Consider the following 26,637-nt stretch of genomic DNA (forward strand, 5'->3'; position numbering starts at 1 on the left):
AGATTGAGAGAAGAATTGAGTCACTCTGCCCTACCAACCTTTGAACTCACTGTAGTGATTAGGAAGTCAATTGATTCTAAATTAGCTAGGTAATTTTTGTGTAAACAAAATGAGATTGAATGGAGATGATCAACTCATTTACAATGCACCACATTACAGAAGAGCTGGTAATTTCCTTAGGTCAATAATTTTGTGGCCTGAATTCAAATTTTGTTGATCTATTTCATTCCAGTGTCCAGAATCCAAAAGGAAACGGTTAAAATTTTAATAATATTTTTTAAGCATTTTATATTTTTTATACTGAACTAAATAGTTTTAAAATCAAATTATTTAGTAAAGTCATCTAATTTGTCTTTTCTGGGCTTTTGCATAATTTTGAGGTGAACATAGATTGTTCTATATTATGAATCCACAGGAGCATCTGTGCTAGCCTAGGATGGACACTTCTATTGTCCTACACTGAAATGGCCACAATACTGGGCTAAAATATTTGTACAGCATTATTATTGCAGGAATTGCCATGGCAACTCAAATGGCAGTATTAAGAATGACACCATAAGCCCAACACTGCCTCATTTAAAGTTGCTAAAGTATTCAAAGTCACATAAAAATAAATTCTTTAGATATTCATATTCAAAGCAGGTAAATGTTCTTATTATTCAAAGTCTAAATCAAAAAGCTGACCATAATAATGATGGTAATTTATTTTTTCTTCAGATTTCCAGTGCATGGAACCACTGGGCATGGAGTCAGGAGAAATTCACTCTGATCAAATCACTGTCTCCTCCCAGTACAGCACTATCTGGTCTTCAGAAAGGTCCCGGCTGAATTACCCTGAGAATGGATGGACCCCAGGGGAAGATTCCATCAGAGAATGGATACAGGTAAAAAAATAACGTTTTAAAGATGTTATTAATAATACTCTGTGGAGTTTATTGGATGTGGGGAATGCAGAAGAAAGAAAAAAATAACACAGTGAAGTACTTCTACATAATTTAAGAATCGTTGCAAGGGAATAGCTCATATTCCCCATTAGACAGACAAAAAAAGACTTATTCCCAAAGGCATAGAAAAAGAAAAGGTCAGGAAGATTAATTCTTCTACTTCCCACATCTATTGTTTTTGCAGTCTTCTGGGCACAAATAACAGAGATTTTGGTTTAGTGGAAAAGTCAATATTAGTTTAACATGCACTTAAAGTGGAATGTCCCAGTAAACTGAGCATGTGCTATGTCTCTAGCTGATTACAGTTAAGCATTAATACAATGTGGTGTTTTCATGCACTCAGATTTCACCTCAGAAGACCTATGTCCCTTCTAGAATGTGTTACTCACAGAATGAGCTCAATGGTCTCTGTCTGGTGACTATTCTTCCACATCCTTAAACACAACATTCATTACCAAGATGGGCTGCCCTGGCTTTGCCCTGCTAGCACAGGAGAAATGCTGCAAACATTTGTTACCATGAAGAGGCTCCTTGAGTTCAGTCAGCCTCTTTGGACTTGTTGCTTGTTATATATTATCAGGTCCATAGCTGAATGGTACATAACTCCTGAACAGGTTCAGATTGTTCGTATCAATTACTGTGTACAAAAAACTATACTAGCAGGGAAGTATTAATATCACTATGTGGAAAACCATTGATTTTCCTCAATTCTAAGTTAACTTGCACTACTTACCTGAAACCTAGAATCTATTTCTGTTGGCAAAAGCTAAGAAAAATGCTTAAGCATATTATATTACTAATATTGAAAACTTGTTCATAGATTTGAAACATTCATCCTACTTCTCTTATTTTCTATAGGAAATTACTAACTGACATATAAAAACAATGCCTTATTAGCCTTTCATACTAGTGTTCACACTGATGTTTCCTGTGAGGTTTGATGTCTGCAAGAAAGCTCAAAAACATGTTGAGTAGTAGTTAGTAAAGGGAAGAAAGAGGGGGAAATCTCTCATTTCTGATCCTTGGCACACAAGGGGACTCTCAGGTGTCCTGCTTGGGGGCCCCTGTGCATCCTGAGCTCTTGGCAATCGGGTACAATGGACCTAATCAGACTTCAGAGAGGCAAAAAAAAAAAAAAATCTGTTGATCCTTTTTCATTATTTAGGAATAAACACTAAACACTCCTCAACCTTATCAAAGTGCAAGGCTTGTTATTAATCATTGCCACTTGCAATCCATGGAATGCACATGGAAAAAGGGTGGAATGCATCAGAATCAAATTCCATGTGCTTCATCTGGTCGCAGGGCTGCCACTTTTCCTTTGTTTCCTTCTTTTCTTCTGTCACTGTTTATGACCAGATAATCAAAACAAGAGAGTTAGTCAAATCTCATTCATGTGTTCTGTGTGCTTATTAACTTTATTAAGTTATGATAACTACATACCTATATATTGCCTATATCTATTTATATAAATCCTTTCACTTAGAACTAGATCTTTCTGAGAAAAAGTTTCAAAGGACTTCTTTTGACCATAAACTTCTTTAATAACGGACATAGAACTCAAACTACTCCAGGTTTTATGCTTAAAACCGCTCAGGGTACCTCAGGCCTCCTGCACATGAATTTCTCAGCCTCCTTTTCCTCCTGCCATAAACCAGGGTGCTCAGGGGCTGAAAAAACCACTGAGCATAATTTTTAGCAGCTTTTTGCTGCCTTCAGCTACTACATCTGCCCAGAAGCTGCTGGTTATTTGCATGCTGTGCTGCTCATGCCACAGCTCTCATCTTCTTCACCCAGCTCCTGGTCTGGAAAAAGCAGCAGGAGCCATTTCCCTGAGCAGTCCCTTGGACATCTCGTTCTCTCCCGGGGCCCATGTGGAGGGACCAGCGTCCCCAGGGCAGATTTCATCACAGAACAATTATGCTGTAGCTGTGTCCTGTTGGCAGGAATGAGCCTACAAATTCTTGCTTGAAGATTCAACTTGTGTTGAGTAGAGATGCTTTACACATGCTGCAGAACACAACCTGTGCAGCAGAAGGAGCTGAGCTAGTTCAGAGATTCAGTACATCGTCCTCTTTCACAAGGTACAACAACTTAACCTCATCTTTGGCTCTGATAATTCTTATTTGGTTCTGATTATGCTTATTTTATTGTGGTTTAGTTCTACACTGACATTGGTAATTCAAACTTCCAACATGTTCTAAATGCTTTCCTGTTAATTGGCAATCTTGTGATGAGTGCTAAGGGCTTTGGACCCCCAGAAACCTCAATAAGAGGGTCCTTGTGCATATGAACCTCCATCTCCTACAAAGTCTTGATGCCACTGGCAGTAAGGGCATGTTGTGAATTTGTGTCTGGATAAAATATTGAAGTCCCATGTTTCCTCTGTACAAATATCCCTGGGAACAGATGTTCATCTCCACAAGACCTTACAGACAAACAACCAAGGACATGTAACCAATAAAGTACTCTGAAATTACCCATAGAAAAAAAAATGTAATATTTTATAAAAAGCAGGAAGGCACTTGTATGTGAAGGACTGAGGTCACTTTGTTCTGCTTTGTTGTGCATGCTATTGTAAACTAGTCATTTATGTGAAGTATTTGGTTTTGTGCAGTGCAGCATAAATGGATTTTGCTGCACAGTGCAGAACTCTAGAAGATATTCAACAGCAAAAAACAAAGCTGAGGATACAGCAATGCTGAACTTAGAACTTTCAAAGTGAAAATTTCTGTCTATATGCCCTTGTCTGAGAGACAGAAGTTTTGTGTGTATCAGTTAACCATTAGTTTTTTCGTAATTGCAGGTTTCCCTACCTACACAAACACTGCAGCTGGTTAAATAGTGATATCTGTCTTTGAGCTGCTAATGTGCATATACAACTAGGGCATCTGTATGAGGTGTGTACAGTCACACATGGGCAGAACAGCTCCAAAATTCAGCTCCAAATATTAATTTCCTCAGTGTGTTGGGGTTTCTTTGTATAGGGGAAACATTACAGTTCTTCTTTCTCTTCCCTTTGCCTCTCCCTTCAAGGTTAATGTTTTTGTTAAGACAAAAGAAACAGAAAACCTCGTTGAGTATCAACCAAAGGACGTTGGTATCTATAGAGGACGTCTAGAGGGCATGAGATATTATTGTCTCCTTTGAGCTGTTGAAGTCTTTTGGACCATTTTGATGAAAATAATTAGGAAAATACTGTTGGTTCCTTATTAGTAATGGATTTGCATGAGTTCCATCTGTGGACCTGAATCCTATTCATTTGAGGAAAAACTAGATTGCTCCTTTGTGGCTAAGAACTCCTGAGTCCATCTGAGTTCCACCTGCTTACAGGGCTCTGTTAAGTGAAAGTTGCCTTTCTCTTCTTTTCCTTAGTTGTTTGAAAATCAATTTCAAAGCTTAGATTCAAAATAACCATAGTACAGTTGCACTGCAAGTCTGCCCAGCACTTTCTCCATTTTATTTTTGCCCTCAAACACACTTTGAAAATTGCTCAACTAGCATGAGCTTTGGAGTGATTCCTTAATCAGAAACAGAATTGCTCTAGATTGAATTTCTTCTTTAAAAACACATTAATAAGTCTGTGAATTTTCCAATATGAATGGAATAAAGATATGCATGAGGGATCAAGGGCTGCCAAAAATATGTGTGAAGGTAGTTTATTGTTATATGGGATGTTATTAGCATCCCAACCTTAAGCTCAGCCTACTTGTTTATTGCACTTATGTTTCACACACTTGACTGCCCTTCAGTTTGAAACAGCATAATTTAAAATAAAAAATAAAACCAGACCTTTAATTTAATCAAGAGCAGGGAACTGCCATTGCAACGTAAGTCATTGTCCCTCATTAACGTATCCTTTCACAGGAAAAATAGTATAGTGTTTCCATTTCTGTAATCTGAACAACAAACATGTTAATAGGTATCAATTACCAGCCAGTTTCAGTGCTTAGAACCAGTAAGAAGGCCCATGCAAGGGTTTCACATCTGGTTTTACTGAAATTGTTCCTGTCTGTGGTATTTAAAATTTAAAGAACTCCTGTTATTGTGCAATTGGGAATCCTAGGGGAGTGCAATGTTAATGAAATCCATAATGCACAAGGATTTTATGATTGCATTTTCAAGGCATTCCTTCAAAAGGGACAAGTGATGCCTGCCATGGCAGCAGTAATTGTGTTTTTACAGAGTAGATTTAATGCTCACATTTAAGAAAGCAGTTACATTTACACTTATCTGAAAAAATAACATGCAAAATCTTTATACTTAGGGGTCTTTTTTCATCTTATTTCTCAGTCCTTTGAGAAGGAGCCACAGGCCATTGTGCATGGCAAGACCTTCTGGCTCAGGGATGGCCCGATGGGCTGTGGCCAGCAGCCCCAGGGCAGGAGCAGGGGGAGCCCCAGAGGAGCCCCCACAGGGACTCTTGAAACCCACGTGTGTGGCTTTGAGGGGAGACTGATTGCCTATTACCAGGGTCACTGGGAACCTCTGCTGCCATCAATCCTCATCATGGGGTGGGTTTTCAAACCCACAAGGAGCAACACCTTCTGGGTACTTTTACTGCAGGATCTGTATGTTTTCTATCAAAATGTTTCTCCTAATGCATATAACACAAATCTTTGTGCTCCCACCAAGCTGGATGACAGTTTCTGGGTGGCACAATTTTTCTCTCATCCTGTAACAGTGAGTGAGACCTCCAGCTTGCCCAGAGACCAAAACGTGTTTGTTGATAACACGAGATGTTCAGTTCACATTATGTCTGGGATAGCAGAAAACCATAAATCCAGCTTTAAGAATCCTGGGATCAGATCAAAACTTTGCAGCCATAAACCAGAAGGCACTAGTCTGGTATAAACACACTCTGCCAGTTCAAATTTGTTCAAAAACATTAAGAGGGGGTTAACATGAATAGACAGTATGCTCTGGATTGAGCACTGTCTGTCTTTCTGCAGCTGTCATGGGGCCTTGCACTAAAATGAACTCCTTATTGTGTGTTCTGGCTAATATGACATAAATCCAGCCAAACCAGCCCAAATTTATACTGTTGGGTTTTTCAGCAGGACACAGACCCGATACCACGTGTGAACCTCCAGACTCAGGGGTTGGCACAGGGAGCACCAGGCTCCCTCTGGCCTCAGTCCCTATCTCACTGCCCACCCAGCCCTTGACACCTACAACCCCTGCAGTAATTTGAGACCTCTAGACCAGACAGCCCTAGCAGAGTCAGCTGATCTGGTGCAAAATTCTCCCTATGCATCTTTCAACATTCAGGAGTCTGGAGAAAGGCCAGAGAGGTAACAATAAGTCTCCTCAAAAAACAGCCTGGGAGATCCCCCTTTCCTTCACTGATTGAAATATCAGTTGTTTATTTAACACTAACTCTGCCGTGCAAGGAAAATATACTCCCATTGATTTAAAGCATTTCTCTGTATACACTACTTCACCAGAATTGAGAGGGAACTCTGAGATGGAATTTGCCTTCCACATTTGTCTTCATTCCTTTAGTTTTTAACCTACATTCTTCATTATTTGCTCCTTTGTAAATGTAACCCAGGAGCATACATCACTGATGTGAACTGCTATATAGATTAATACTGATTTATTTCCATATCACTTCTGAAAATAATTGCAGTTCATCATTTGGTGTCTTGACCTTTCATCTGTGTCATAGCTGATTTCCTTATCAGGTATTCACTTAAAAACATAGTCAGTATTTATATTTGCTGCTGCACAGCACATTCATTTCATTAACAGGTTCATTCTTACATCAGGAAGATGTTTAGGCTGACTTTACCCAGCAAGCTTATCTAAATACTTCAATAAAAAGTCATGGATGTGCTGGTCAACAGTGCCTGTTATTTTTATTATTATTTCTGTTTCTTTTGGAGTTTGGTACAGAAGTGAAGTGCAGCATTTTACTGTATAGAACAGCATGAAAACTGGGAAATCTCAGCCTCCCAGTTTTCCTGGCCTTTGAAGGACAGCCTAAGAGCTGGAGTTCAAGGCTTTGTGGTGGGGCTTGCCCATCATTAGGGAGCACACTGACATTAAAGCACAAAAACTGTCAGTCCTTTGTCTTCTCTACTACTTTAGATTATAAGTGATGAATTTAGTTCATGTCATTTTACAGTTCATAACTGCACTCCAGAAATCACAAAAAGCAGAGTTAGCTTTGTGTGGAAAAGTGTTACAGTTATCTTAGCGGTCTTAACATGCTTTGCACATGGGCAAAGAATGACAAAAGAATATTCCTTTCTGGAAATCACAGCCAGCACAGACTGTGACACAGCACAGAACCGGGGTTAATTGACCCAGCAGGATACATTCATACCTTTATTTACTGTGACATGGGAATAAATGGTAGAGCTTCACAAAGGCAAGTACTGAAATTAAACTAGAGGGAGAGGGAGAAATAAAGGGGCCCTACAAAGTATGAAGGTTTTTTGATTATTCAAAGTGCTTTAAGAGCTATTTTAGTACCAGAAAGTTCCCAGCCATAGATTTATCACTCTGGGGAGGCTGGAGAGATGCTCAGAGAACTGTGCAAAACCATTGGCAGCCTCATTGCTCTGGAAGTGCAGGTGCAAAATGCAGTTTAGAAGAAAATCCCCTCTACCTCCCTCTGAAATGTTTCAACATCAGGCCTAATACAGAGGGGAGTCCTGTGTGGCTTCAAGCAATCCTGAGTGCAACATATGGAGGAGCAGCAGAAGCAGAGCCCCTCCGAGCCTCCACTGCCAGCCTAATCATTATGATAGTTCCAGTTTTTTCAGGGGATCCACTGTGCAGAGATCTGAGTAGTTTGTATGTAGCTCTGTAATTACCTGTGCATCTACTTCCCAGTCCAGCCCTACATCCCCTCAATGGCTGTGAGACAGATGGCCCTTTAGAGCTGAGATAGCAAATTCAAAATGTGTCCACCAAAAGCACTGATTCAGCAACTACTGAAATAATTTTGTAAATTTATCTCACTTTCACTAGCTGGTTCCAGGAGGCAAAGAAATTAAAATCTTTAAATCTAAACTAAAACTAGTTTTAAACTAACCACCACTGGCTTGTTTAGTTTCATTTTTGGTTTTTTTTTTTTTAATATCACATCTTGTTCTTCTTTATTTCACAGAAATTAAATCCACTTGCTCTGTACAAAGTGGTTCTTCTCTCTCTCTTTTGTTTTTGTTTTTATTTTTCCCATTCACCAGGTTCAGATGTTTGGCTTGACTCAAAATTTTTGTTATAGTTTGCTGGGTTTTAAGCTGCCATCACGCCAAGAAATCAGTTGTTTGTGCCATTCTGCTGGGTAGGGGAGCTCTCTGCTCTCTCCCAGATGGTTTGCAGACCCTGTGGGGGCTGAGGCAGCTTTGCCTACCCAGTACCAATCAACACATCTTAAGCAACCCCAACAGCCAGGACCTTGTGCAGATGTGGAGGAAGGTATCTCAGAGGGAGATTTTTCTGAGTCTGGCAGAAATAAATTAATCTACGAGACTAGGCAGGTGTCAGACTAGGGTGAGGTAAAGCTCAGGGCTAGAAGTTAAGTGACTAAGGGCAGTGGCCAGAAACAGAGCCTTGGCTGGGAGCACACAGCTGAGGTGTGTTCTAATAAGCAGAGTTATTACTGAGCTAAAGGTCTCTGTTCTCGTGGGGCCAACCCTGGGCTGGAGATGAGAGGTTTGCTGCTGAGTGCTTTGCAGAGATGATTATGCATTTTTATTCACTCTTTCCACACCTGCACAGTAGTATGAAGCTGTAGAGTTGATGAGTCCTTTGGGCCCTTCCCCATCCCAGGATCCAGGCTCCAGATTTTCTGTTGCTGAGCTATTATTTACTTCTCCTGTCCTTGTGTCATCTTGCTTTTCTGTCCCAGTTCAATTCTGTTCTGCCCATTAGGTGACATTTTCACAGCAGTAGCAAAATAGGTAGAGTGGAAGGATAAATGAGATTTCTTCCAAGTGGTAAATACCTGCCCTTCAGAAAGCAATTTGTCTTCTTGCCCCCGCAGAAAAAAAGAAAAAAAAAGTATCTTTCAAAAAGGAAGCACTTAATTTCATTTTGTCTTTGCCTCTAATGTTTTCATTTAAGGTTTCAAAAAAAGTCTTTTAAAAGGCATCAGAATAACCTCCAAAGCTGACTGGTAAACATAAGCAGAGAAAATACAGTTTACCAAACATTAAGCTGAGATTCAGTTCCTCTGTTTCCAGGCACAACTGGCTTCTCATCAGGGAAGTGCTGTTTACACATAACTCCACCAACCAGCTGTACCTGTGTAGTCTGGTCTTTCTCTTCATTGCAGCATTCTGTGTTGAACACTTCAGGCTAAACTCATTTCTGGTGTTGATCCTCTTGAGGATGATGAAAGGATCAATCTGTCCCATCACATATCAGACCAGGATATATTTTAACTGGTTGTTTATGTTACAGATTATTGCACTAAAGACTAAAGTGTCTTTCAGCCATGACAGACACAGGAACAGGTTCTTCTCCAATGCAAATGCTATTAACTTCAGGCGATGGACTGCAGGGTTAACATAGCACAGAATAATTTTTAAATGTTCTCACCAGGCCTTAAAAATTAGCTGTCCATAGGAGGGTTCCCCACTTTCATGATATGCTTAACTAAGAAAATACATCCTGTGTTTATTTTTAAAAGCCACAGCACTTAAAAATCAGTAGCTTTTCTCTTTACATAACTGCAGATAGAGCAGCTTTTAGATAGGTAGAGTAGGGATATGAAAACCAGGCACCATTATCTGGCCAAAGAAACCCTGTAAATAAAATCTTCCTGCCTAAATTTTGAGCATGCTTTGCTGCGGGAAGGACAGAGCTGGGGTAGCCAGTTTCCCAAGATTGCTTTAGCACTTGGAGGAAGTTGTCTTGGTAGTCAGTGACCTGAGCATCCCTTTTGCTGTCCCACTTCCCCCTCTAGCACGGGACAAGAGCACCACTCTCAGCAGTGAGTTTTCCAAGTCACAGCCTCAGAAGTATTTAATCTACATGTGTTCATTTCCTCAGAGCTGTGAGGAACATACCAGAAAAAGTCAAATAATCTTTGCATGTGCAGTCTGTCTCTCATTTTTCACCATACATTTGCAGCACCCTCACCACACTGTCTAACTGTAGCTACCTGACATTTTTCTAGAAGGTAGCAGAAACTCATATTGTAAAAAAGCAGTGACTTGCTTGGTGACCCAGCAGTAAATTAAAATCATCATATACAATGTGTATGAAATAGAAAATCGAATTTTGATGCAACAAAACTGACAGTTCCATTTAACAGAGAATAAATGAATGCAGACTCCTGTGGATGAATGACTGATTTAAAGAGACTGTGCTGATTTTCCAAGATGAGAAAGCTGATCCAAAGAAAATACATGTATTTCCATGTGACACGGGTTGTACACCTATTCCAGTGAAATTAGACTTAAAAAATAGTATATCACAGACACTGGTACTTTTTCCTCATTTTACTGTGGTTTTTTAATAGAAAACCCAAAGCTTGAACTCTCAAAAATATTTGACTGTAGTAAATTCCAGTTATTTCAGTGGAACTGACAGTGAACACAGTGATTGCACAGTCAGATCTATCTGTGCCATCAAGGTGTGCTGTCTGAGACAGGAGAGGTTTAATTTTGCACAGCATATCATCCCTTGCTTAGCAGCTTCCTACCATTAGCATAGGTATGCTGTGAAACAGGAAGGAGAAGTTATTACTGTGTGTTTATACATGTAGTATTGTACTTATACTCAAAATACCACAATTATAAACCAAGCCCTTCTGCCTGTACCCCCTGATTTTGACAGGACAGCAGCTGGCACAAAAAACCAAAAGAACTTAATGGGCAAATCTCAATTTTTTTCTGCCCAAAGTCTGGTTATTCGCATGTGAAGAAGGCTGAATGAGAAGCTTTGGATTACTTGTTTCCCATTTGTGCATTAGTTGCTCAGTACACTTAGGGGAAAGAAAGTCCTACAATTATGTCCTTCTCTCAGAAAAGAGTGGTTCTGCAAGTATTGCTATAGAGTTTCCCTTTTCTATAGTTTCTAACACAAACCAGGGAAGGTCACATTCAAACTGCACTAAATAGTTGTCTTCATTCCAGATAGAGGATTAAGCTCAGGTTTAAAATTAAATGTAAATTACAAATAAGTATTCAGAAAACGTTAATTAAAAGTATTACGTTCCTGACTCATTTATTGCTCAGCAAGGGTTCCTAAGTATCTTAGCTGGAGAAAGGGGCCATTCACATTCCTCCTTTTTTTTGACCAAGTCATTGTACATGTCTTAGGTTATCCATTTGCAAGTTAATGTAGTGCTGAAGCAAAGGTTTTCATTTTAAAGAAGTAATATTTCACAGCAAGATATGTTCCTGCAAGATGTAAAACAATCTTTTTCTAAAGCACTGGGAGTTAATCAGCCTTTCTCTCCATTGCTACAGAGAGGATTTGAATGGCATAAGATGCTGATTGCTTAGATCCCAGAGTCTATAGAAAACCCAATACGATTACATTTTCCTCCCTTTGTTATCAGAGTTTATTGTATCTTGGCGTTCAGGTTTTAAATAGTGTTCAAGTAAGAAAAATAAATTAGGAAAAAGGTATTTTCTGAGTCTTCTGAATAATGACGGCGTTGCATCAAAGCCGCACATGAATGCGTGAGATGGAGCTTGCAAATGAGTGCCCGGGGGATGGTTCTGTGTCCCTGCGTGTGCCCTGGGTGCGTCTCACCCTCGCAGCGAGCCCGTCTCTCCCGGGAGTGGCGAGCCCGGCTGCAAGCGCCTCAGCCCCGCTGGCACACCGGGCTCTGCCATCGCCCCAGCCCCGTTGTCACCCCGGGCTCTGCCAGCGCCCCAGCCCCGCTGGCACCCCAGGCTCTGCCAGCGCCCCAGCCCCGCTGGCACACCGAGCTCTGCCAGCGCCCCAGCCCCGCTGGCACACCGCGCTCCTGAGCCCCAGCCCCGCTGGCACACCGCGCTCCTGAGCCCCAGCCCCGCTGGCACACTGGGATCCTGAGCCCCAGCCCCGCTGGCACACCGCGCTCCTGAGCCCCAGCCCCGCTGGCACACCGCGCTCCTGAGCCCCAGCCCCGCTGGCACACCGCGCTCCTGTGCCCCAGCCCCGCTGGCACACAGCGCTCCTGCCGACGGCAGCGCCGCTCCCGGCCCTCGCGCAGCATTTCTCCTTCCCATTTGATCTTTATAGTTCCCATACTGGAGCGATTTGGTTTGCTGAATTCTGGAAATGTCTCCAGTTAAAATGCTAGTGTATTAACCTGCTGTACTGAGTCTCTTTTGTTTCTCTTTACCAGAGTGCTGCTTGCCAATTTTTATGACTACAGCAGATTTTACTATTCAAACAGAACCAGATGGAACACCAGTTCAAAGAACATGTCAGAATTAAATATTTCTTTTTTAATTAGTTGCTTCTGATTTATGCAAAAAAAAAAATTAACATAAGAGTGGGAGAATGTGCCATGAATCCAGATGCAACACAGCCCACACAAGCATTATCTTTTCTCTGTCAGAGACACAGAAGCTTTTTATTTTATTCTTTTCTTGTCTTTTCTTTTTTCCTTTATGTTTCTGGATTTCATTTTTCTTAGGCTTTCTGCATCTTTTCCTTCTTGAACCGGTCTCATAATGATGACTGAGGTTCTCTTATGTTTATCAGTCATACTTTTTCACCATTATCCTAAATTTTCTCCTATAGAAACTGGCTGATCTGCTTCTGAGAAAAGTTGCTGTACTCAATTCTGAGACCACTTTTGACTCTATTCTTTGTTTTCAGGTGGAGGGAATCTTTACACTTATTTTTTTCTTCTGCAGAAAGGGATTTGAGCAGAAGGTGAAGACTGTAAGAAATATATATTTCAACTGCTAAAGAAAAGTGTATTTCCGTTTTGCTGCCAAGAATTCCTGTGTCCTTGGCTTGAATGTTTTCTCATCTCTTCTTCTCTGCTTCCCCATTTTGCCAAGTCACATAAGCATCAGTTCAGTAAAACAAGCTGACTGGGGACAGTTGTTAGGCACAACTGTTGTTTGCCAAGTCACTGCTTTCCCTTTTGGGGCTTTCAGGATGTTGCTGTCAAGGTCAATGAGAAAGACTTCAGTCTCTTCAGGAGAGATCTTAATAAGAACAATATTTTCTCCCCACCTTCTTTATGGAGCTGCTGCAAGTGTCGCTGATAGTTTTACACAAAGATTTGAGGTAGTTTGCAGGCTTAACTATTTTCACTTAAATCCAGGATGAATATTTACAACCTGTCATTAATCAAGGAGTTGTGCTCTTGTAATGACTACTCATGTAAAGAATGAAAACTTTTGGAAGTAATTTTCCAACCAAATTAATTAGACTATTTTCAGAATTTCTACTGGAGCCTGTCCCATTCCTACTTAGCATTACAATCTAAGAAATTAAAGAATTAAGTCTTAGTTGTATATACCTCATGAGAAAGCATGATTGGCCAAATCAACAGCAGTGTTAAGAAAGTAGATCAACTCTTGCTTAATTAAATATTTGACAGAACAGTGAAGCGTCACAGCAGTTAATCTGACTCAGAGCACTGTATGCTATCTAGGGAAATGACACGGTTCTCTAAAAATATTTGGTTTGGTATGTTGTGTCAAGTGATGGATTGTACAGCTTTTCAAGCCACAAGAGATGCCCACAACAAAAAGCTTCCTGTTGTTAATCAAACTCCAGCACTCAGTACTTTATTTTCTCAGGCTGTTGAACAGACCTACAGTAGGAGTGTTAAAAGCTGGCAAAACTGCTCCCTTGCTACAGCTCCCTCAATGACTGTATTTTATTTAACAAGGCAGATTTTCATGCTGAAGATAAGGTCTTCCATACTACAACCTAGTTATGTATGATGACAGGAAGAAGCAATATTAATTTCAAGCCGTGTATGTTGTGTGTCATTCTTTACCCAGCAGTTTGCTCAGATTTGCTACGTGATGCATTGTGCAGAGCTAAATGTTATTTTTTTCCTTCTCCTTAACTGGTCTCAAGTAAAATGCATATGCCAGCCCTTGCATATGTTTGTCTTAAAAATGTGTCACCCACTTGCATTTTTTGGAGACAGTGCTACTGCAATAAGAATATTTCTCCTGGATGCTAGGAGATATTGTAGAATAAATAGAGAGGAAGTAATTCATTTGTAGAAACAGCTAGTGCCTTGCAATATGCTTCTGTAGGAAATAAATTGATTTTAGAAATAAGAACAAGTGAGGCTTTTTTGAAAAAAAAACATGAACATTTCTCCTCTGGAAAAAAAAAATTACACACTCAAGATGCTCCTCATTTTTTGCAAGGTAGGGGCCCATTCCTATAGGCATGTTTGCTCCCAGACTTGCACTTTCAAATAAAGATCTTCACATTGCAGTGCAGGCAACTATCAAAGGCTGTGTTTTTGGATAAGGCCCTTAGGCATCATTTTCCAAGGGAGATATGCTTCTTAAACTGAATGAAAGTGAAAATTTGCAAAAAAAGAAAAAGAACTTGAAACATGCTGCTGTTAGTCAAAGCTGAAAGTCTGGTCATGGAAACGAAATGTGAAGATTTCAGGTTTGGAGACAGCTGCCTATCTCAGATCACAGCCATAAGGCTTGCAATAACTTACAAAATCGCCTGTATTTTCTAAAATAAATACCAGATGTTTGTTTATCATATGTGCAGAACGTTAAATGTCAAATAATTGCAGGGAAATGCATTTGATGTTCATCTTCAAAAGTACTGTATTTCAACACCACATCTCTTCACAGTCACTCTAACATGAAACACAAGTTCTTGAAAAAAAAAGGACAAGAAGGCCAAAACAAAAAGCTAGTTATTAAAGATTTATATTACAATCATAGCTGGAGTAGGCTGCATCTGAGGGAAATGGGTTAACATTAACACTTGGAGACTTCTTTGTAGAGGACATACTGTGTTAACTGGAACTTATACAGAGAGGTGGACTCTCTAGACATAAGCTTCAAGATGCAAAAGACTTCCTGTCTGGTGACACAGCTCTTCCAGAGCTATCACCCTCTGCACTGATCCCTCTGGGAAAAAGAGAGAAGACCTGTGTCTTATCACAGCTACACTTGGATACCTTCAGGTTCCAGTTGTTACTAGCAATTGATATGGATGCACTTCAATTCTGAGCAGTCCCAGGGACTTTTAGAATCTGTGTTTTATGGACAACTTTTTGCATTTTATAGAAAGCAAACTTTCAAAAATCATTGGAACAAAAACAAAATGCATCACAAAGTGATTAATGAGGGGGAGCTTAACAGCCCATTAAAATGTGTCATGCAGTTTTGAGGTAGTCTTCTACATAATTCATTTCTATCACCTTACTTAGGGAAGATTGCTACATTTAGAGCTTAATTTGCAAACATACCTAGGCACCACAGAGGGGTGCCCAGTTGCAATTCTGTTTGCATGCACCTGGAGAGGGGCAGCTCCCCTCCGGAGGCCACCACGGCAAAGAACTGTCAAAGGGAAATAAATGCCTTAAGCCCTACCTCTCTCCTGGACTTTTTCACTGACACAGAGTTAGTACTAAAAATTCCAAGAGAGCCTTCTGCTCCTCTGTTGTTTAATCTCACCTTTCTTGTTTGCACTGCTTCTTTCTCACAAAACACCAGTGGAGAAATGTTATTCTTCTTTCCTTTATCAGCTTGTGAGCAAACAGCCCCTGGCATGCTGCAGGTCTGGGGTCACAGCTTGCTTTTGCAAGGGGTTTAAAGCTATGCTGAACACTCAAGCTGTCAGACTCCAGGCACTCCAGGAGAGGACTACTGTTGACATAGTTCCAGTTTTCAAGAGCACACAAAGATTTGCTGACCTGGAGAGAAAGCACATGCATGTGAAGAGATGTGCCCCCTAACAAGGAGAGTCCTCCTTCCAGCAGAAACGTCTTTCTCAGTTACTGGAGCCAGGAGTGCTAATGAGGTTGCCTTTCCTTCCTTATTTATAGGCAATAAATCAGAAGTCCTCTCAGGGTCTCCCTCTCTCCCAGTGAGAGAGTTTTGCCAGGTTCTAGGCATGAAAGTACATGTCTATATCCATTGTGTGTTTGGGACTTAATCCTGGGCAGTGAGATGGATGCTGTAGGATATTCAGTGCCCTGGAGTTAAGTAGGTGTATTGAATCCCTGAATTCGGGACCAGGCAAAATTGGGGGGCCTGAAGTTTTCTGACAGGACAAGCCTGAGGCCTGACTGGTCAGTGACTGGTAGCAATTGATAAGTCAGGCATCAAATAATCAAATCTTCTTAAACCACCAATGTTAAATTTTAACTTGGCTTCAAATACCTAGAACTCTTGTAAAAGGCCATTGCTTGACTTTATTCACAATGAAGTACTTACTGTATATTAAAAAGCCTCTACTAGAATAATTTCAAATCAGTTGGAATGGTACAGGCTTGGGACCCTAATCATTTCAAAACTGAAGAGCTGTTTCAAATTGTAAGAGAGGCAGATCATTTAAATAACTTAGCTCTGTGCTCCCTCAGACTTCCAGATTTTCAAGTGCACTTCAGCCTGGAAGTGAATGTGGTATTGGACATTACTCAGTGCAGCACACTTTACAATCAGCAGAGTACAGCTTGGAGAGCATTTGAAGTTAAGCTGAGATTGCTCGGAGCAATGATGCCCAGATTCCCCCATTAACTTTCAGATTGCAACAATCTAACATCTGAGACTCTCCAGTTACTTTAAATCACTTGATTGTTTTTGTGAGGTGGTGCTGGGATTTTTTTTTTTTTTAAGATGCATTTTTTTTTTTATCACACAAAAACAAAATGTTGCAGTATTTCACCCCTGAAGACAAGGGCTAAAATGTTACGTATAGACTTTATGAGCCTAACAAACTGGGGCAGGGGCTTTACCCTGAAAGCCAGTTCTATCTGTCACACACAAGGCTGCTATTCTTGTGTTGGAGGACTCCAAAATGCCTTGCATATGACATGGGCACTGAGAGAGCAGACACTCTGTCCTCAATAGCACTTCCTTCGGCCTTTTGAGAGAGAATGCACAGCATGTTGATTTAACTGCTCCAATGCCTTTGGATATATGACATACATCCAGGAAAAAGGATGCCCGTGGGACACAGGACACATATATTCTGCATCCTACGTACTTTGGAAATAGTGAAAAAGACTGGGACATTCATGGGGCCATTCACTTGAGAAGGGTTAATTCAACCTATTATTATCCTACTAAACTCTGGACAGCTGAAGTAAGGGGAAAAACTTACACTGATTAATATTTTGTGAATAGGGTCATTTTATACTGAAATTAAATTACCTGCTTTAGGAAACAAAGGTTCTCGCTGCAGAGAAAGAGGATGAAGAATTTGATTCTAATTGGTTTGTTGTTATGGCTAAAACAGGCTGTAAGGAAATGGCAGAGGTATCAAAACCGTGGTCACCAATCTGGCTGTGAGAAAGTGTTTAGCCCAGTTTCAGCTATTTGGCAGCTGGACTTGTGCACTGGAATATGGGGTTCTTTTGCCAGCAGAACTGAGTAGCCAGCTGCTTGAGTAGCTATATTCCTGCACCCCATATCATTCTCCCAAATGTGGTGATACTTCTTTGATGCCACATGATGAACTAGATAAGGAAAAGACCGGGATGAAAAATAAATAATGGGGGAGAGCAAAGTTAACCTAAATCACTTGTCCATTTGTAGTGGACAATGTAGTTCCATGAGAGAAGGAGGAGAGAGAAGAGTGAAGAAGAGAGATGACCTCTAACGCACATCCATGTGCATTTCTCCAGCGAGTTCGAAATTACTTTGTTTTCTAATGATAGAAGTTCAGGGCATTTGACAATTGGAATAGAATTACTACACTTGTGCTAATGCTGCTTTCTGTTTTCCCCAAATACATCATGCAGTACTAGCAACTAATTTGCCTTTTTCCCAACAAAATCCCACAGTGATTTGTAATTATCTTATGACCAACTAATATACATTGGGATTTTCTTCTCTTCTATTTGCAAGTAATGGTCTTCTAGATTTTAGCAGAATTCTTGTTATCATTATCATTCTATAAGTGCAACTTTGACATTATCCTAGTAAATTCCCTCCCATTTCTACTGCTACAGTCCTCAGGGTCATTCAGCTCTCACTGCATGAGTCTCCTCTGTGTTGGCAACACCTTGCAGCTGAGTGTCCTTAGGGAATTTCATTAGCATCTATGCAAGTGCTTAATGAAAGTATTAAGTAAGGTTGTTCAGCAGACTGGTCCTTGAGGAATTTCTCTAGTAACTCCTCTGGAGTCTGGTGGTTCCCACTTGCACTGATGGTGTCTCTGGTTCCTCCCTCACAGAGGAAAGAGAATTCTCTGGTGTGTGAAGAACATTCCAGGCTAATTAGGCAAATTTTCCTCAATTCTGTGACGACACCATTTACAAAAGAGAAGATTATGTCTATGTTATTGTCAACAATATTTGGCAGTTTGCTTTGTTTAAAATCCTTGTTATTTTTCTAAGGCAGTATGAGGCAGAGAGGGTGCCATTGCTACAATGTTTTTATGCTCTGAACTAGTTGTCCTCACATTTCAAATTATTCTCTACCACAGGTAGACCTGGGCCTTCTCCGCTTTGTTTCTGGAATTGGGACCCAAGGAGCCATCTCAAAAGAAACAAAGAAAGAATATTATCTGAAAGCATATCGTGTAGATGTCAGCTCCAATGGAGAGGACTGGATTACAGTGAAGGAGGGAAACAAGCCTGTTGTAAGTGGTTTTTGTTTCCTTTTTTAATCTCTCTTCAGCTGAGAAATAGTCTGTTGAACTGTTTAGTTGTTATTATATGTTTAAAAAAGGGGAATAAGTTTTAGTCAGGTTGATGGGCACTATTTCCCCAATCCAGAAGCCAGCTTGTGTCTCAGTAGTAATGGGACACAGAAATTGCTTATGCAAAGCCTAGAGCAGCTGAAAATGGTGTAAGATGATGACCTATGTATTGAACTCACCACAAATTGAGTAATTTTGTGTCTTTTTCCTAGACTGTTCTTGTGTTTCCCCGTTTCTCAGAGATTTTCTATGTGACCTTGAGAAAAACATTATGCAGAACTTTTCAAAAAATGTGTCTGTCTGTTATGTGCAGTGAAGCCCTGGATATGCAATGTGTCAGTGCCTCAGCTCCCTGTGCATGGCCATGCAGGACTGCTAGCAGATGATTAGTGGTTTGTTAGACTTCCAAGTATCTCAGTGATGGGGGTCATGCAGACAGATGATTAGGCACATCTTTCCATCCTTATAGATTTTTATCACCTTTCCATTTATCAGCAGATTTGCTCTCTGTGACCTCCCAATGAAACAGCTTTAGACACTCATAAGAAAAATTGTCATTATCCGCTACCATGAGCATAAAGCTCGTTACTGAGAAGTCAGTTCTGCTCCAGCTCGCACATGAATAGCCCCAGTGAGGCTGTGCCTCCCTTCCCACCTCGCTCAGGATGTGCCTGAGAGCAGCATCCCCAGAGGCTGCCAGGGGCTGATGCAATTGGAATAGTTTTGTGGTACCTCCCTTCAAAGCAGCTTTTTTGTGACCCCTCTGTAAAGACACAGAAGAGCTGTACAATATCAAAGTCTATCAGTGTAACCCTATCTAGCTCTAAATATTTGGTTACTGGTTTGTCCCTGACTCATCTGTAAGGGCTATGCCAAGTCCACTACATTTATCTAATCAACATGGTAGCAGTGTTTAACAAATATGTCTTGCTTTTTTTGAAGTCCTTTGGAAAACAATAAAAAATGAATACTGAAAGCTTCTCTCTGACAGGTATTATCCTGGTTTTACTGGCAGTTCTGAAACTCAGATGACACAATGTGGGCACTGTACAGTGATGTATATAAAGATACAATGATTGACTTGCCCAAAGTCACAAGAGGGGCCAGCGCAGTGGCTGGTATGAGACACAGGGTTTCCTGACTCTGGATTCTGTAATCTGAACAAATGCTTCTTTCAAAATCAGACCATGCATGATTTTCATTACCAGCTTCAATTTGTAAACTCTCCAAAAGTGTATTTTGCATTAGTTTCTCTTGCACATGCTGTCTTAAATTAGTGAGAACATTTCCTAAACCTGTGTCACTTGTACAAAGGGTTCATTAAAAAAATCAGTTTTCTAAAATGGCAGTATTTTGCTTGTCAAGATCTTCTTGATCTTCTTGTCTTGATCAAGACAAGAAAGATGTATGCACCAGTCTCCTTCCCACATTAAATTAAAAGTTTGCAGCTGCAGGTCTCAAGGCAGCCATACACCAGTGTTGCACTAACTACATATAAGAATCTGTGTACTTTGGAGAAAAGACTTCTTTTCTCTGTCAGATGCAAGCTTTGAGAAAACTACAGCAGGTCCTCACAGGAAAAAAAAAAAAAAAAGAAAAAAAGAAGTTGCTGGAAAGAAATGCAGTTCCATTAAAAATCTCTTCCTAGATATGAAACTCTGATGTTAAATTACTCAAGCTGTAACTGAGCGTTATGAGTTGACAGCTGTGTGCTGTTGGCCTCCAAATTAATGCAGCTACTGTAAGGAACAAACAGGAAAGTAGGACAGTGTGTGTAAGAAATGGGAGAAACTCCATAAAAGGAGAGGGGTCTGCATCCACGGAAAACAACAGGAAATTGGTCCCCTCTACGTGAGGAAGAAGGAGGAAGCTGAATCACCTTCTTTGGACTGGAACATTGCAAGGTTTTGGCTGGGCTAGGAAGGAGTGTGCCTGCAGGATCCTCCACATGAAAGCACAGCACAGTCATGTGCTTCTGGTGGAAGTCTCATTGTTCATCTAATTTGACTGCCAGCCTCAGGGGATGCAGGGAAAATCTTGGAGCCTGCTACACAGATTTTAAATAGACTTCAATCTCAATATGCAAGGAGAAAGAAATTCTGAGACCTTGTTGAAAAGGATTTGAAAACAGAGTGTTAACAAAGCAAGGTTTGCACAATACACCTTAAAAATCTTAAGTCAAGGTCAGCAAAATAATATATATTTTTATCATAACTCCATACAATATTTTTACGTGGTCTAATTGAAATCCAAATCTTAAATTTGAGCCTGAGATTCTTTAGCTTTCTGCATCATTCTATGAGTATACAAGAAATAGAACTGCTCTAGTGGGGCATAGGGGGATTCTTCCAGGACACAGAAGTCGTTGGGTGACGAAGACCAGGGTTTGTCATTCCTGCATATAGATCTGGGCATTAGGAACAACTTTTTTAGTATCATTGAACACCTTACATCTTCGTTTTTCCTCCCCAAGGAAAGCAAACCTGTCTGCAAAAGTTGTGTTAGGAGATTAATGAAATAGTTTCCCATGCAAGTCTTTTGTCTCAACCCCCACAACCAACCCTGGTTAGACCTCATATCATAACTATCTGTAAAACACAGACCTGTAAGCACTAGTTAAGAGAAAGCCTAACCAATACATACTTTTTCTTTCCACACAAAGGTGTTTCAAGGGAATAGCAATCCCACTGATGTTGTTTTCAGAGCTTTTGCCAAACCAGTTTTAACACGGTTTGTGAGAATTAGACCTGTGTCTTGGGAAAATGGAGTTTCACTGAGATTTGAAGTGTATGGCTGCAAGATAACAGGTAGGTCTTGGGAAAGTTTATAAAATACGGGGAAATTATTGTGGCTATACTGTGGGATTTATTTTTATGGGGAAAATTAATGAGCATGATTTCCACCACGATCTGAATGTAGAAATGTTTTTAAAAAAGGCAATAAAACACCACAAACCAAGCCTCCAGTGTTATCTGAATATTTTTATGATGCTATATTTTAGTTTTAATTACTTTTATTGCAATCACTTTACAGCTTCATGCAAAATTCCTGAGATACACAGATATTTTGCAAATTCCTATGTCATTTTTTTCCCTTCTAACCCTTCAGTCCATCCCTCTTATGTCTGCTATTCATAGTTAGTTCTGAGCAGGTTTCTCAAGGAACAAACACCCATGACTAGGTTTAAAAGGATTGCAAGGTACAAACACTTAGATCTGAAGTCTGTGCAAATAATGGTGGTTGTAGTCAAGTTCCCAGTCATGATCAGCATGGCAAAGTAATTCCTTTATATCGCACAGTTACCTGTCAAAAATTTCTAGAAACATATTTTTTACAGTTTTAGGTTTTCTATAATTTCTACACAATGGAAGTGTCTTTATCTGTAAAGTAGAAATACAACTTAGAGTTGAAAGAAAATTATAATGATTTATTAGACTTTAGAAAGCTAATTTTTCTAGCACATTTTTAGCACTTAATACAGTTCAATGGCTCTAATTTTTAATATTTACGGATTTTTTTTCTTTTAAAGTGTTTCTTTAGTCTTGAAAATGTTTCTTAGAACTGGTTTCCATACAGAAGGAAAATAAGATTACTGATTACTTTGTTGGGGAATTCCAAGTCATTCTATAAAATCTTTTCAGATTAGATGTAGGTAATCAGATCTACTGTTTCATTCTATATTAGAATTCTTAATTTCTTGTGAGCAGGTACTTCTAATTTATTTTTATCTAGATTCATAAAAGAAGCAACTATTTAGCTTCTGTGTCACCTGAAAAAGTCTGAGAGACAAAAAAAAAAACATTAGTAACATCTCAAGCGCAGCAGTAAATTGTATTTTAATGTATGAAGATTTCCATTTTCAGTGTCACCAAAATTAGGTAATCTGCAACCAGGTTTTGGCTAGTTTTGGAAGTTTTCTCTGAGGAAATATTCACAAATTCAGATGGCCCTGCACTCTTTGCCTTAGCAAGAAGAATAGAAAACAAGAATAGAATAGGATTTTCTCATCCTTTTGGTTCCCACCAAGCCAAAAATACTTGTGGTATTTTGGTACTTCCTGCTAAAACTAGGATGTGCAAGTTTGAGCAAATGAAAATTATATACAAATCCAATAGATTGCTTTGAATATAAGAAATAAATAAGTAATTAGCTGTGATAGTTGAGTTGACTGACATGTCCTGTTTCTGTTTTGGCGCTTGTTCAGAATAACTATTTCATTTATTTCGATGATTTTTTTTTTTTTTCTCTGTAGATTATCCTTGTTCTGGGATGCTGGGTATGGTGTCTGGCCTAATTCCTGACTCTCAGATTACTGCATCCACTCAAGTGGATCGAAACTGGATCCCAGAAAATGCTCGCCTGATAACGAGCCGCTCAGGCTGGGCGCTGCCACCAACCACTCATCCTTATGCAAATGAATGGCTTCAGATAGACCTCGGTGAGGAGAAGATAGTGAGGGGCATCATTGTCCAAGGAGGCAAGCACCGAGAAAACAAAGTGTTCATGAAAAAATTCAAAATTGGCTACAGCAACAATGGATCAGATTGGAAAATGATCATGGATTCCAGCAAGAAAAAGATAAAGGTAAGGGCAAAAATTGCACTTAAGAAAAGTTGAGTTAAAAAAAGTTTGCATTACATTTCTACACATCTCTGTCTGACCTTTGGAAGGGCACACAGCTGGGGTGAAGCCAAGCAGGAGGACTCCAAGGGCAGCAGCCCTGAAGGAATGCTGTGGGAGCGGTCCCATGCCTGAGGGCAAGAGCTGGACTTAGGACATTACTGGCAGCAAGTTTTGCTGATTCAACAGTTAGTTCAGGCTTGACTCCTGGTAACACTGGTGCCTCTCTGCTCATGATTTACTGCAAAATCCCATGCAATGGGATTTTAAAGTCTACTCTAAAAAGCCGAACTCTAAAACTGAGAGTAAACAAACTTGAGACAAATTTATTTGAAACACTTTTATTTTACTTCTTTCTGTTAGAGCTGTAGAATGAGAATGGAGTTACTCAGCTCAGTGGGGTACCTGTTGTGTTTCTCAACTGCCTGTAGATTGCTTTAAGAGTTTCACAGGTTCTCTGTATTGATCTGATCCAAGTCCCTCCAAAAGAAAGTGATGAAGTTTTGGTCATGTTATCCCAGGTGAGAAGTACTATTGTACTCTCACAAGGGAAACATCTTGGAGGATGCTTGGGAATACATTTCCAGAGAAGGGCCAAATGAATTGCTGTGTTAGATTCCAAGGAAAAGAAAATAATTGTGGCCCAGAAGAGTTTCTGGGAATGTATCTGTTTTGATTTGATTTTGGATGTATGCATTTCAGGACCTTAATTACACTGGGGATTTAGCTTATTTACACCAGATCCCATTGAAGTCTTCCATCCTGTTTTGCTATATCTGCTCACAAAGTGCATTTTTGCCTCAAAAGGTACAACTCTTCCTTAGTCCTCCTACCCAGTTCCTTGAGGAAATGAGTAGGCATGCAGCCCTGCTCACAAATTAGTGCTGTAGTACTGAGATGACCAGGGAATCATATACCAAAACGTGCCCTCAAAAGGCAAATTGTTGTGGTGCTTGGCAGATGGGATCCCGGGAATTGCTCCATATCTCATCTGTGTTAGTTTGAAAATTAGATGTAAAAGCTGTTTTGCTGTATAGACTCATCCATTGGAGGAACCTGTGTTTCCTTAAAGGAAAAGCTGAGTGGGCCCATGGATGTAGCTTTTCCAAGCACATTTGGTAAATATTGGACTTCATTCTCTCCTGTTTTAATCTCACTGAATATGTCTGCATTTTCTCACTTTTCATCATTTGTTTGGGGGATTAAAACTAAATGGATTCAGCCTTTGCAGTCATCTCCTTTCTCTTGTTACCATGAGTTTTGACTTCATCATAAAGTGTGAAGGGAGTGTAAATCAACAATGGGATCTTACCATTTTCTTTCTAAAATAGATGTTGTTTTGACATGTACTTCTACACTGTGGCTCAACGAGGGAAAAAAATAATGCCATATGCTTTCGAAGCAGCGTGCCGTCTGCTGCATGGCTTTCTGTTTTCTAATACAGGCACTTGCCATCATTGTCAGAAGTTAGCAGTTTGACAGGAAAACTAGTGTGCTAACTAATGCACTGAGCCCATCCTCAGTTTTCATCACCACCAGAAATTAACTTTCAAGATTAATGGAACGGAGAGGGCTGGGATTCAAATCTCTTGTGGCATAATTATAATCCTTCCTAAAAATTCAATATGTTTAATAAACTTTATTCCAAAGCAAAAGTCTTCTTTAAAGAGAATAGGATAAATCCCATGATTTTGGAGCCTGAGGAATTTAAAATGTTAATACTGGAATATAGTGTTTTTAACTGTAAGTAGAGCTGGATGGGACAGGATGCTATAATGAGTCACAGCAGGAACGTGGATTAGAAACAGCCCTGTTATATGAAATGAAACACATCGTTTCACTTGGTTAAAGTCGTGACTTTCAATAAACAAACAACTGCATTTCAGAGAAGAAAGAGCAGTGACAGGCTAAACATAACAACAGAATGTGTCCAAAGGGTGAAGCATCACCTTGTTTCTTAACATGATCTTGTCATTCATGCCTGCAGCTGCTTTCACGAAGACTGCCATAACTCTTTCCTCTTTGGCTGACCCAATTTCAGCTATTTTTGAGTGTGCAAAATGTTTCCCCCTTTGAGTGCTTTAGCTCAAGCACTCAAAGGAGTGAAAACCACAAATCATCAAATAACCATGCTGAACTCCATTTCAAGATCCAATTTGTATTTCTTGTCCATGGGTTTGCTTACTCAAGCTTACTCCATAAAGTCATCTTTCTCTTTCATACTTCTTTCCTCCTTCTGCTTTGTATGGGGTGGGAATGAGTCTTTTTGTGGGAGTTTTTTGCTGTTGTTTTTACAGTTCCTCTCATAATTTCTGGTACAAGAAACTTCAGAACACCCTGCCATTTGGAACATCCTTTTTAAATTTTTCTGCAATGTTTATTTTGATTTTAAAATAAGTCAGGCAGATTTTTTTTCTGCTCACCATCTTAGCTCCTCTTTTGTTTAGCTATTATTTATTATACCTTGTCTTTGTTGTGGAGTACAGAAATTTGTGACATAGCTTATATAAAGGACACTCACAAAGTGAAGTTTTGCTGTACACTCCTCTCTCCTCTCCCACAAAGAGTATCAGTATGTGTTTTAAATGAACAGTCAAAATTGAATCACAGGCAGCTCTGCTCTACAAAGGACAGTGATTCAATGTAATTCTAGATGCCTATTGAATCCTAATGTCTATGTGTCAGTACTCCATAGTGATGTCTTTTATAAATCAGTTTTCATTATTATATGTTGCTATTAAGACTACTATTAAAAAAGGGAGCAAGGATTCCTCAGATACATGTGTCTGTCTACTTTTTACACATAAAATGGCATTCATTCTTTTTCATATAGTAGGTAGCTTTTCTGATCATTTGCGCTATATTGTTATTCAAATATAATAATATGTAATTCCATGTCAATTAGATCTGACAGGCCCTCTACACATAAATTTGTGACAACTGTCTCCCAAGCACTGACAGTACACTGGGTCAGCCAGTGCCCCTTGAAGCCACCTTGGAGGTGCAATTTCCCTAGGAAGTAGGAGAAGCGACATTGATGTTAAATTTTTTTTTTTGTTTAGTTCTTCACAGTCTCCCATCATCACTGGCTTTTGCAACTGGCAGTCTGTAAACAGTGGCTGGAAGGATTGTGATCATAATGCAGAGGTGTACAGTAAAAACAAGGAAGACTTTTAGAGCTGCCCTGAAAATACAAGAAGCAATCGGGATTACCTGTGCTGGTTTTCTGCCTTAGGAATTCAGCCAGCTTTTCCCATGGCCTCTGTTTTCTCTGCTGCAGATGAATAGAAGG

General features: G+C 39.9%; 1 protein-coding gene across 3 annotated transcripts in view; it reads left to right on the plus strand.

Moving 5' to 3' along the window:
- Positions 1 to 26,637, plus strand: part of NRP1 (neuropilin 1) — a 113,736-nt gene that overhangs the window by 61,238 nt on the left and 25,861 nt on the right. For all 3 annotated transcript variants that reach the window (XM_059840361.1, XM_059840368.1, XM_059840374.1), the window contains exons 7-10: positions 718 to 884; positions 18,510 to 18,665; positions 21,388 to 21,532; positions 22,978 to 23,309. In XM_059840361.1, coding sequence (XP_059696344.1) covers positions 718 to 884; positions 18,510 to 18,665; positions 21,388 to 21,532; positions 22,978 to 23,309 — 800 coding nt within the window. The remainder of the gene's footprint in view (positions 1 to 717; positions 885 to 18,509; positions 18,666 to 21,387; positions 21,533 to 22,977; positions 23,310 to 26,637) is intronic.

The sequence above is a fragment of the Haemorhous mexicanus genome, chromosome 1, assembly GCF_027477595.1.
Source record: "Haemorhous mexicanus isolate bHaeMex1 chromosome 1, bHaeMex1.pri, whole genome shotgun sequence".
NCBI lineage: Eukaryota > Metazoa > Chordata > Aves > Passeriformes > Fringillidae > Haemorhous > Haemorhous mexicanus.